At 46.6% G+C, this 13,470-nt stretch overlaps 1 protein-coding gene across 2 annotated transcripts in view; it reads left to right on the forward strand.

Moving 5' to 3' along the window:
- Positions 1 to 7,087, forward strand: part of BTBD7 (BTB domain containing 7) — an 84,292-nt gene extending 77,205 nt beyond the window's left edge. For both annotated transcript variants that reach the window (XM_041758941.1, XM_041758943.1), the window contains exon 11: positions 1,747 to 7,087. In XM_041758941.1, the coding sequence (XP_041614875.1) occupies positions 1,747 to 2,562 (816 nt within the window). In that variant the 3' untranslated portion in view covers positions 2,563 to 7,087. The remainder of the gene's footprint in view (positions 1 to 1,746) is intronic.
- The last annotated feature ends 6,383 nt before the right edge of the window (positions 7,088 to 13,470 follow it).

Genomic DNA, 13,470 nt, shown 5'->3' on the forward strand with positions numbered 1-13,470 from the left:
TTAGCACTTCGCTAATTTACCTAAAATAAAATGTTCATGGAAAATTAGAAGCAATTTCCCTGACCCTAGGAGCCGTACTGGGACTCAGCAGTGCCCAGAAGTGTTACTGATAGGCTAAAAACCTAGACTGCAGGGAAAGAGAGGGATAGTGGACCAGAGCGAGAGCCAGGGGGAGAGATGGGATGTGTGTTGGAAGTAGTTGGTACCTTCTTCGTCTTAGTGCTCATTGCAGGTACTCAGAAGGGGTAGTGGCACAGGGCAGTGCCAGTGGATCTTACCAGTTTTGTGATGCTCCATTCAAGCATATGTCTAGAATCTGCCCTAACTTCTGTAGAATCTACTCTTCTATCAGATGCTTTGATGGGGCGGGAAAGGGAAGTTATTTATAGTTGTATATACTGTCAGGAGCAATGTGGGGAAGACTCCTGTTCAGAAAATGGACAGATAATCAGTCCTCATGCCTGTGTCTGCCTCTGGCAGACTGCTCCATCTGAGCACTCATTTGACTGGGAACCGCAGTAGCTAGTGTTAGTAGCTAATAAATTAAGCAAGAATTCCTTGATCAATTTTGCATTGTATTAGAGGTTCAATTTCTGTTTATATAATACTTTTGGGAAAAAGTAGTGATTTTTAAGTCTTCCTGCTCAGTCACACACATTGTCGGTGGCCTTCAATAAAAAAACAAAAGATACATATATTACTTCAGGGAATCTTTGTTAAAATATTTGGAAACTGGACTAGTATACACTTCAGGTCAAATTATGATCCTTCCTTACCTTATACCCTTCTACCTACTTTCCCTGCAGTCTCCCCTCTAAAAAAGAAGAAACAACAGAGATTGATAATGTTAGATAAGCCAAATTCCCACCCTATTGGCCTTGCCCTCGATTTTACAATTTCAAAAATTCTACTACTATTTATTTTAAATAAAATTCCCTTTAAAGGTAATTTATTTGTAAGTTCATTGCAGTCTTTTTTTTTTTTTTTTAAGATTTGATTTTTAAGTAATCTCTACATTCAGCGTGGGACTCAAACTCAGGACCTCAAGGTCAAGAGTCACACATTCCACCAACTGAGCCAGCCAGGCACCCCATTACAGTATTGGTTATAATAATAATAAGTTGGAAACAACTTTAATGTCAACAGTGGAAGAAGAATGGCTAAATAACCCATGACTCCTCAATACGGTGGAATATTATGCTGTAATTTAAATAGTAATCTCAAAACTTATTGACAGGCTTAATATTCATTCCATTTTATGAAAATTAATATATGGGCAGAGAAAAAAATGAGAAAAATACCTCAAAATGTTAATATTGACTATCTCATAGGGAAGATTAGCGGGGTTTTGTTTTTTTTTTTTTTTTTTACCTTTATGGTTTTCTATATTATTGTTTCTTTTTTAAGTTTTTTTTTTTTTTTTTTAATTTATTTGAGAGCACAAGAGCAAGCAGGGAGGGGGGCAAGCAACAGAGCAGAGGGAGAGACAAGCAGGCTCTGGGCTGCCCTTGGAGCCTGACAGGGGTTTCAGTCTCACAACCCTGAGATCACCACCTGAACCAAAATCAGGAGTCAGACACTTAACATACTGAGCCACCCAGTGGCCCCTATAGTGTTACCATTCTTAAAAATAAGCATGTATCACTTTCATAATGAAGAACCAAAATTGGTGAACATCATTTTTACAAAGAGGGAGTCGTGGGTCTTTTTCTTTTAACCCTCCCTTCTCTTGTCTCTTGTTTGCAGTGTACACAACCTGTGCTAAATGACCTAATGCCAGACATCGCCATGGGTGTGTCCACACTGTCACTCAAGGACAGGAGGCTTCCAGAACTGGCTGTAGACACAGAATTAAGCCAATCAGTTTCTGAAGTAGGACCAGGGCCTCCCCAGCATCTGTCATGTATTCCACAGAGGCATACACACACGTCTCGAAAGAAACACACACTAGAGCAAAAAGCAGATGCTCGAGAAAATCAGCAGGAATATCCGGATTTCTATGACTTCTCAAATGCTGCTTGCAGACCTTCTACTCCTGCTCCTGGCAGACGCACCCCTTCCCCTTCACAAGGTGGATATTTTGGTCCCGATTTGTATAGCCACAATAAGGCATCACCAAGTGGCTTAAAGTCAGCCTACCTACCTAGCCAGACCTCTCCTAAAAAGCAGGAAGAAGGTAGGAGAGAATATCCACTTTCCCCTGATGGGCACCTTCACAGACAAAAGAATGAGTCTATCCACCTTGACGTCGTCGAACAACCTCCCCAGCGGTCAGACTTTCCTTTGGCGGCCCCCGAAAATGGTGGCAATGGTCCAGCCCACGTCAGGGGACGAACAGCAGTAGAAACTGACTTGACTTTTGGGCTGACTCCCAACAGACCCTCACATCCTGCATGCAGCTCTGAAGCTCCGGAAGAGAGATCCAGTAGGAGACTGGCGGACAGCGAGTCCCTGGGCCGCGGAGCTCAGCAAAATACTGATTTAGAAAGGGAAGATTCAATAAGCAGGGGAAGGAGGTCACCTAGCAAGCCAGACTTCCTCTACAAAAAGTCTGCCCTCTGAGAGCAACCTCCAAGTCGTCTGTGCCTGAGATGTGAAACATCCCATTTTATGATGTAACCCGACAACTTAGAGACCAGTTTATCGATGCCAGCTAACTCAGTTTCACATTATTTTATTCTAGTTTTTGTATATACATGTTTATGAGACGTGGCATGCTACGAGGGTTCTTTTGAATGCTGCATCTGTCTATTTTGTGTTTGAACAGTTGTGTGGGGAAGCATTTTTAAGAGCAAGCAAGCTGGCACTTTTTTTTTCCCTCTTTACAAATGATGGAATTTTTTTGCACTTGTACATTTATTTTACCTGTATTGATTTTATATCAGTATGTCAAACTTTATTGCCACATTTAAAGGAACCGTATTTTCATACTTTTTTGCATTTTACCTTTCATCTACCAGTTTCCACGTGCATTGGACTGCACAATGAGATGTATTTTCTTATGAAATAGTTCTGTGCTTATTTTTTAATTATAGAAATTCCAAAGAACAGCACATCAAAATGCTCCTCTCTCTTCGGTAATTGTTTTAGTTCAGAAATCTTCCTGCTCAGTCTCCATAAATCTAATATCATTCTTTTCTTAACAAGTCTTGGGAGCTGGTCTTCATTCCTCCAGCGAGAGTCCAGTCAGGATCCTGAAGTTTTCTGGTTCGGTAAAGAACCGAAAGGAGCAAAGCCTTTTGTGCCCGGGCTAACGCCGTAGCTTTGTTCACAGTGTGGACGCTGCCAGAATCACTGCAGGTGCTGGTCATGTGCATTAGCGTAGCCCTAGAGGAGGTTTCAAAGACATTGGATTTCTTGGAATCCTAAGGCAGTGGAAATAGCGAAGTAACTTAAAGTTTGCCCGACAGGATTTCTGGTTCTGAGCTTCGACTCTCCAGCTGAGATGGGAAATGACTGCTTGCTGCCTTCAGTTGTCTTGCTCTCTGTGGGAAAAAAAAAAAAAAAAACAAAAGGGCTTCAGTCTTACGGATGTCATTTTGGTGTTTGTAAGCCTGTGTTTTCTTTTAAACGTTTTTCAAAGTTTGTCTGAATTTTGGTGTCCTAAAAAGTTGTAGAATGCATAATGCTTTGTCACCAAAAAAGAAAAAGAAACCTTTTCTTTCTTTTTTTTTTTTTCCCCAGTGAAACACTACACGTCCTACTTGAACTCCACTGGGGACGCTGGTTTAGGATTTTACTGAACCACTGAGCACATGGGATCTTTTAAGATCCTCTCCCTTGGAAGGGCAATGTGTGAGCTAAGGACTGTTTTTTTTTCTTACTCTCCAATGTAAATATATTAGTATTTGAGTTTTTAAGTCACTTCAACATTATTTGAGCATTCACTTTGTATTTTTACAAACACATACACACACACAGCCGTAGCACTTAGAAGAAAAGAGACCTGCTGAACATTCCTTTGTGTGAAGGATGTCTGGGAGCCTCTTTTCTACGTTTGTGTGTGTGTGTGTGTATATATATATATATACACACACACACATATATATACACACACACACACACACACACACACATATATATATATATAACTATGAATCACACTCACTCTAAAACTATGCAGGGCTAGGGAGCCTTTACAAGCTACCATATAAATGAATTACATGCACTTTTAAGTAAATAGGTTTCTATTGGGCGTCAACAACTCTGATTTCTCCCGAAGCTGTAGTTTCTCTTAACAGTCTTTCCTACTTTACCCTGTGGATATACACTCAGGAATAATCTGACATTTTAAAAAATCCTAACAGTAGGTAGTCTCAAAGACAGGGACCACATCCATCTGGTTACACCGGCAAACCGCTGCCCCATGTCCTGCTGCCTGCCTAGTTAGCTGCTGCCAGCGTGTCCGGCGATGCCAGCAGTGTTGTATGCTGAGCTCCATGCCTCCCAGAGTGAACACTCATCCCCTAGGAGGCCGGCTAGCATTGCCTCTGAGGCTCTTTTTTTTAAAAAGAAAAACATAGGACTCTGTTCTCATTTTTCGGAGGTTTGACTCTATTATAGATGATAGTGTCTTTTGAAGCCAATCTCAGTCCATCTCTCTTCAGAAACAAAAATTAATTCCATCATATTCTTTAAGGTGTATTTATATACACGTGTTGACATGAATTATCTTGATGCAGTTTTAAATTTCCGAATTCAGACTGTACTGTGCTGGTACTGCAAATAAGAGTGAGTAGAGCTAATTTGGGTGGGAAAAGGTATTCTCATCTCTGACCTGTATTTTTTAAAATGTTAGACTAGAGCTATTTAAGTCACAGACTCATTTTCCTGAAAACTTATTAAATATTCTTTCATATCCCCCAAACATAAAAATAAGTGGCCACTGTTCCTACTTTAATTTATGAGGTTTGTTTTTAATAATGTAGTAGCTGATCTAAATTGTGTACAGAGAGGAACTTGCTTTAATCTGTGGGATTGTGGACTGGTGTGACTTGGAGAAGGTAAGCAGGTGTGGTGTGTGTGCTAGGGTAGGCGTCAGTGGACTTCTAATATATCTTGTGAAGTGTGGTGGCTAGGGTAGATTAGCTGTGTGCCTCTGGGTTTGGAACCCACCTCTCCAATCTTCTGTATTGCTTACTTGGCATTAAAATCTGTTAATGCTGTACTAAGATAAATGTGAAGTCTGGGTAAGATTGCTCTTAGGAAAAAAGTGTATGTATAATATAAAATTTAGGCTGTAGGACCTGGCATTTCCCTTGGTTTAGAAATTTCAGGAGAACTATATCTCAAAATACCAGATCTCTTCTCAAGGTTGCAGACAATCAGGCTGTCAGTCAATCGCCACCTTCAGTGGTTTAGAGAACTACCACTTAGCTCCTGGAGAGGGAAGAGAAGGTCCATGTTTCTTCAAGAAGCTGTTGGTCCTCTACTTACATTTTTGGTTTTAGTTTTGTGATTTTGATGGCTAAGTTCAAAGTCCCCTGTGGCTCGAAAAGAAATAGCAGCATGAAAGGCAAAAATTACCAGTGAAAAGCAGCTGTTTCAGATTCCCACCCACCATGGCCTGTGCCCCCCATTAGCTCATTCTAGGCACACGCCCCTAGACCTAAGCTCTCCCGGCATTTCCAGAACCAGTTGGATATTAAGGATTTTTAACAAGATCTTTATATTTGAGTCTTTTTTGTAGAGCTGTGAAACTTTACCTAATTCTTGGTTTTGCGTCCTCAATAACTTTTTATTGCAATTGCCACCTATTAATTGGGTTTTCTTTTGACTGGCTGTTCACCTTCTGCCAGCAGGCAGCCCTTGTCCATGAGAACGTGGGTGATGCTGCAGGGCCTGGGGGGCAGCAGGGGCCACAGGAGCTCACGGCTGACATTGCCATGTCCCAGTCTCCACAGGGGAAGGGTGAATGTTTCTCAGTAACTACTCAGCAAAATAGGGATTTTCATATGTGTAATCCGCGATTCATGGGGAAACGCGTTTCATGAAACACTTGTAAGACACTTGTTTTCCAATTCTGAGGCATTCATGTTTTTACCTTAGGAACGAACTCAAAGGGAAATGTTTATTTGACTCTTTTTTTTTAATTATTATTTTGTTGACCTTCAACTTTCAGTTGAAAGTTACTATTAAAGCAGCAGTGATGGGTGCTATTCCCGGTTCTGCAGTGGTTTACTTTGTCTACTAAGTGGTTTACTTTCAAACCTCATTACACATAATGTTACTAAAAGAGTTATCATCACACACTAAAAGATATTTTACTCTTTTCCATTAACACTGTTGTATGAACAATGTTTTATGAAATGTTAAGTTGTCTTTTTGTCCTGTAGATTGCAGTAGCTGTTATATAATTGTTTTATTGGCAAGTCTTCAGATCTTTTTTTTTTCCTCTAGAAAACCCTCAGACCATGTGTTATTCTTCCACATTCTGAATATTATAATGCTGTGGCTGTTCCTATAGAAAGATTACTTGCAGGTGTGTGTCTTGAAAATAACCTCTCGTGTTTGTGTGTTTATGTGGGTTCTAAGAGACAAGATAAGCTCTGGAAGCTTCATTGTGTACCTACACGTGACTGTGTATCTGGGTTCCATGGGCAGGTGGTATGGAATCCTGCTCTTAAATGGGGTGGCTGAAAGCTAAAGATTCCTGAACCCCACTTGCTGTTTATGTACCACATCTGTACTTCAGAGAGGTGGTATCTTCTACAACACTGCATTTCTTGTGGTTGTGCTGTTACTGGTATAAAGTCAAGTGCCTTCAATGCTAAAGGCTCAGAAATTTTTCTTAAACTGATTTCATGTCCTATGCAAGTGTTTTCTACAACCTGCATAACCAGTACTTTGTAAAACTTGTTTACGCTTCAATTGTACATAGTGTTTTTTAAAGAAATATATAGTATTTTTATTTAGGTACCTCCAAACTTGAATTCGTCTGTGTGAAGCATTGTAAAACGATAGATTTCTCTTTTGAGTATCATTACGGTTGTACAAAGGTTTCCACTGGTTCTATTTTTCTACTGTTACTGATAAGCATGTAGCACTGACTTTATCCTACACATAGTTGGCATTTCAAATAAATGGCTTGTATAGAATCTGCTGAGTTGGATACAGTCTGTTTTAGCCCTATAGCATGCAGACCTCAATTCTAGAGGCGATTGTACTCCACTAAGGGTAGAATTGGGAGTTTTCCAGATGAACTTACCCTCTGTTTCCAGGATCTCAGTTAATCAGGGGCTCTTTAAGATTATTACAGTTTTCTTGGAAATATCACATTTTCATCTAAATCAGGTGCATTCTTTTCTATTATTTCAGTAGGACACTTCTGAGAGACTTCAGTTTACAAATTCTATTAGAGAATTAATTTGCACAGGGGTCTCCAAAGGAAGTCCAGCATTCTGCCCACCTGGACCCAAGCCTGGAAGGTGCCAGGCACTGGTCCAGCAGCAAGATACCCAGATACATCCAAGAGTCAGGTCTCCCAAGTATCTGAGCTTTTTTCCTCTTTCAAACTCGGGGTCCATTCACTTACTATTTGAAAGGGTAAGAGAGTCATGATCTAGTCTAAGTTTCTGAAAAATGTGAAATAGAAAGTTTTCTAGTAAAAAAAAAAAAAAGTTTTCTACTTTCCATTTTTTCAGTTGCTATACAATCAATGTCATTTTTTTTTAAGATTTTATTTATTTATTCATAGAGACACAGCTAGAGAGAGAGGCAGAGACACAGGCAGAGGGAGAAGCAGGCTCCATGCAGGGAGCCCCACGTGGGACTCGATCCCGGGGTCTCCAGGATCACGCCCTGGGCTGCAGGCGGCGCTAAACCGCTGCGCCACTGGGGCTGCCCAATGTCATTTTTTATTGTAATCATTTCACTAATAAGTTCCCTTCTAGCATTTCCCCTTGCACGTCTCACTAAGGTGACTGACTATATCTTGTAGCCATCTTAGGTTTGACTGTAGACTCTCGATAAAATCTAAGGGCGTTTTTGTATGTGAATTGCTTAAAAATCTAAAAAAGAAAATTGAGTAAGTCAACTTTCACTCCTGTACTCGCAGATGACCCCTGGGATAGTGGGTTCAGGCCACCTCCTTAGCCATGGCAGGCCTTAACCTTTCCTCAGTGCATTGAGGGATATTTCTCGATCTCCTCTTTCCAGCAGACAGAGCCAACAGGATACCTACTCTCAGAAACTCTGGACTCTCGCCGGAAAGGAGTTTTGTCCCAGAAACAAAGCAGTATAGAGCAGTAGGAGATTATCATGGCTGAGGGGAAGACTGGCTTGACATGGCTCAGGAATGGATGGGAGGAGGAATACATGGCAGATTCAATCCCGGCACTTTTTTTTTTTTTTAATCAATGAATTCGACATTATTTCCTTTAATCCTCTGTGAATTACATACTATTATTAGTGCCATTTTATTACAGATCAGGAACCAAAGCACAGAGACATCAAGTAACTTCTCCAAGGTCACACACCTAGTAAGTTGGTAGAACCTAGGCTCAAATCCAGAAAGGATGGTGGCCCAAGCAGGCACAGGCATGGCAATCGTTTGTTTCACAAACATTGACTTATTCAATAAGTAACTTCTAACTGCCAGACACTGCCAAGTCCTGTGGTGACAGTAATGAGCAAGACACAGTCCTGCCCATAACAATTTTAGGGTGTCAAGAAATAAAAGACACTGGATTATTACAGAGGTAAGGCTGGGGATCTAACTGGCCCCAGGATGGGGAAGACTTAATGTGGAAGTGACCTTTCGAGTGCAGGTCAGGGGAAAGTCAGAACCGCAAGGCTGGGAGGAGGGAGTTTCGGGGGGAGGGTTCCCAGGAAGATGCAGAGCACTGAGGAAATAAGCTTCAGGGAGTGAGAGGCACATTGGGGCATCTTGACCCTAGCAGCAACAGGAAGCTTCCCTGCCAGAGTTGTGAGGCAGGAGGCCGGTGCAGCCCTCCCTAGAAGAGCCCAGACGGCTGACCAAAAACGAGGAAGGTTCTGGATAGGATCCTGAGTACCCTGTGACAACTGCAGGTACCAGCAGTGCCCGCTGGTTTGGGGGAGAGCAAGAGAAGTCGGGTCGGCAGGAAGATGAGAGTTTAATGGTGATCATGTGTGCTTGGCAGTTGGGTGCAAGCTAGGAGCTCAGAGGAGAGGGTCCAAAGGTGGGGGGCGGTGCTAGGTGGGAGCTGTCCACCTTGGGAGTAGATAGGGTGGCTTCGGGGGAAGGTTTAAGCTGCAAAGAAGGCCCAGGAATCAATTGGAGGAGCTCCAACCTTTACAGTTCAGCTAGAGGGAGTTTCCAGCCAGGGCAGCCCAGCAGGTGGAAGGAAAGCAGCACGTGGGGCACCCGGAGGCCAGGTGGGGGGACGCGCTCAGGGAGCAGGGAATATGACCTTCAGAATACAGGAAGTGAAAGAAGTGAAGGACAAAAGAGCGTATGAATCTGCTCCCACTCGAGGAGAAGACAGAGGGGTCCGCAGCCCGCTCGCAGGGACGTGAACATGTCTGCAAGCACCGTGCGACGTCCCCAGGACAGCCTCGAGGGGCACCATGGTCAGGTGGGGGCTCAATTGCACACTTTAAGTCCTGGTTGAATTTTCAAGGTATGTGCACGTATTACCTTTTTTTTTTTTTAAGATTTTATTTATTCATGAGAGACTCACACACAGAGAGAGAAAGGCAGAGACACAGGCAGAGGGAGAAGCAGGCTCCATGCAGGGAGCCCGACATGGGACTCGATTCCGGTTCTCCAGGATCAAGCCCTGGGCTGAAGGCGGCGCTAAACCGCTGAGCCACCGGGGCTGCCCACGTATTACCTTTTCCAGCTAATTACACACACGAGATCGGGGACCAATCCCACCCCTCCTCAAAACCCAACGGCTGCTGTTCAGAGGGTCGGGGAGGCCGGGCCCGAAGCTGCTCTGGGCTGGCAGCGCGGAGGAAGGGGTGCAGGGCCCGACCTGTGGGCTGACGGACGCTGCAGAGTGGCGCTGTCCTCCCGGCTGCCCTGCTCTTCATCTCCGCTTGTGACGGCGGGTGCAGCCTGCCTGGGGCATGTCCCCCACTCGAGGACTGCTGACCCCATCAGCGTGGGAAAGGAGGCCAACTCAGCACAATTTGTTCTCAAAAGACCCCATTCCTAACCCAGCTGCTTTCTGCCCGTGTACGGAGATCATTCAGCACCAGCTGGTGGCTCTTCTTAGGATCCCCGAGGGAACACGGATGACAGCGGCCTGTCCCAGTCACCAGAACCTATCATCCCGCCCCTTCCCAGGCCCTAGGCATGTGAACTGAGACATTTGGTCACTTCTACTATTCGCTCATCCTGTACAGATGACAGTCACGTGCCACTTCCCAAGTAGTGACCCTCAGGGTCCCCAGACCCTCCCTGTCACATTTGCTCAGCTCATTAGGGTTTGGAGGGCGTTCCCTTTGACAAAGGATGGAAGTGAGGGGCAAGGTTCTGCCGTCCGTCACCTGCTAACCTTGCACTGTCCCTGCTCCAAACACAACCTTATGCGTGACACTGATAATGACATCGGGATCTTTCATGGGCTTCCTTTCAGTGACCTCCATCTGCCTATTTCTGGCCCAGGGACCCCTTTTTATTCAGTCTCTGGAAACCCCCTGGAGCTGGCCGGCCCACATAGCCGTGTGCATTTCCCCAGATGCCAGCCCTGGGCTTTGTGTCAACGCCAGGGCGAGGTTGCCCGCCTCTGAGGTCTCCCCAGTGCGGGAGAGCCCGGGATCTGGGGGCGAGCATCACATGTCTCCACTCTGGGGAATCTGCTGGATGGTGCCTGGGCTTCAGAGGGAGTGAGGAAGCCAAAGCCAGGAAAACCCGAGGGAAGAAGGGCTTGTGTTCCCAAGGAAGGAACCAGAGTACCCACCAGGGCACGTCCGGGCCTGAGGGACCTAGAGCTAAGCACCTAACCCTAAGATCCTCATCCTTCAATGGGGCGACAGCAGTTTACTCCTTGAGCCCTTGATGGGGCCTCATAATCCTAAGGCACCTGAGCCAAAGTCTTCTTGTTCCCGTTCGCAGAGCAAGGGCTGCTGTGAGGTACCGTGGGCAGCTGCTGCCTTGGGCACACTCCTCCTGAAACCCTTCACCCTTACACTCTTCAGCTACACAAATATCCTGCGTATCCAGAATCTTCTCTCTAATGTACCATAAATACTTCCTCACCCTCTGTGCCTGAACTAATTTCTGTATATTCCAATAGGTGCACCCAAACTCCTGAGAGGCCAGAGTGCCCCCACTTCCCACCACCCCAGGGCTACCCAGACCCACCAGACCTGGCCTGGTCCCCAGCCGCCCTCAGGTCAGTAAATTAGGGTGGGCACTACCCACCTCGTTTTCCCCTGCTGGGAGTTGGTGTTAGGGAACAGGAAGGCGAGGCTCTGCCTGCGGGCCCGCTCTCCTCTCCTTCCTTTCTCAGGAACCAGCTACCCAAAGAGCAGAAACTCTCAAAAGTCCCCAGGCAATGGGGCCAGCCAGCCAAGCAGTAGGCGACCCTGCTTGCTTGTCCTGCAGGGGGTTGCCTGCCAGCGGCTAAATGGCTCATCCTGGGGCTCTGGCCCAGGAGCCCATAACTCCACAAAGAAAGCTACGTCACCCAAATAAGCTTTATGAGGAATGACGGGGTGGCCGGGGGGCTAGAAATCCACCCATCTTATCTCTTTGTCTCTTTCCTCGATTGGGGCTTAGAGCTTGTCTAGATCTCAACAGACACTTTATACCTTATGTGATTTGGCAACATTGACCCCATGACACCCCTAGCTTCTGTGCCATGACTCCTGGGTCTGCTCTCACCACTTTGGCAGCCTCTTGGCTTCCTGTTTCAGGCTCCTCCTTTCAACCTTGGCATTCCCTGGCATCCTCTCTCCTACTCCTTACATCCGTCCGTGCGGAAGAGCTCATCCGTCACCATGGCTTCCATAACTAAGCGTGCTGAGAACTCACAGATCTACCCCCGGCCTTGACCCCTGGACTTCAGGCCCATAGATGGCACCTCCTCTCCGATGTCCAGCAAGTGCCTGCGCCCAACCCAGCACCTCCCTGTTCCTCCCAAGCCTACCCTGTGCCACCCCAGGACCTGGGGTCCTTCCCGCACTCTTGCCCACTCAAAGCCCCGGCTGCCATGCAAGGTGGAGGCTTGATCCCCACAGTGTCCCACAAGGACTCCCAAGTCACTAGCGGACATCGCGGTCTTCCTTGGACACCCTGGACTCCGACAGACCCTGTGTCCCCAGATCTCACATACCGCGAGCTCCATTGACCCCCCCACTTAATCGTGGTAGGACTTCGTGCAGCCTCCAGCGCCCTGAGGACAAGGGCGTGTTGACAAGCACCTCAGCCCCGTCTTCCATGAGTCCCTTCCCCTTCCCCACCAGGAAGACGGAGCTATGCTCGTGGAACACGCAGCACTGTCTGTGCGAACACCCTCAGGATACCGTGACGGGCTGTGGAGACACGTCCCCCAGGTCTCGGGCTGTGGGCTACAAAGGCTCAAGCGCCCAGTATGACAAAAGCTGCCGCCCTTGGAGAGGGGAGGCCTGTGTAGGCCGCACTTGCTCTGTAGGGTGCTTATTGGGTCATTTAGAAGCACTTACTGTGTGCTGCCTGCACGCCAGGCCCCCAGCTGGAGACAAAGAGCTGAAGGACTCGGTGGAGCACATTTTCTTTCTTTCTTCTTTTAGAGAGTGAGACAGCGGGACATGGGGACAGAGAGAGAGGACCCCAAGCAGACTCCGCATGGAGCCCAGTGCAGGGCTGGATCTCACCACCCTGAGATCATGACCTGAGTGGAAATCAAGAGTCAGATGCCCAACGCCCTGAGCCACCCAGGCGCCCCACACATTTTCGTTTTCAAAGTGCTTTTACCCTGATTATGTCGTGGACTCTGCTTCCTCTACTAAAAACACTCAGCAAGGTGCACCTGGCGGCTCAGTCAGTTAAGCGTCTGCCCTTGGCTCAGGCTACGATCTCAGGGTCGAGATTGAGCCCCTCGTCAGCCTCCCCATTCAGCAAGGAGTCTGCTCCTCCCTCTCCCTCTGCCTGCTTGTGCTCTCTCTCAAATAAACAAATAAAATAAAATACCAACCCACTGTATGGAATCCGTGCAAGGGCCCTGGGGCCTGCGCCGCCCCACCGAGTTACCTTGGGCCGGTCTCTGTTCCTCTACCTTGTTGCCTCGCCAGCTAAGTGATGGTTACCACCTGGTTAACCGCTAACCGTTACCGTCTGCGCCAGGCCCCCACTTGTCACAACCCGGCGAGGCACCTAAGTATCCTGACCCCGGTTTAAGGCTCGGAGCTCAACGGCCAGGGTGAACTGGGGGCGGGTCTGTCCAGCCGCTGCCCTCGTCCCGGGTTCTCACGGGAGCCTCACCCCCTGAAAGGATGCTGCTCTCTGAGCGCTTCCTCAAAGGTGGTGAGTGGCAGCTTCTGCTCCCCCTCAGGCCGCTT

The sequence above is a fragment of the Vulpes lagopus genome, chromosome 6, assembly GCF_018345385.1.
Source record: "Vulpes lagopus strain Blue_001 chromosome 6, ASM1834538v1, whole genome shotgun sequence".
NCBI classification, from domain to species: domain Eukaryota; kingdom Metazoa; phylum Chordata; class Mammalia; order Carnivora; family Canidae; genus Vulpes; species Vulpes lagopus.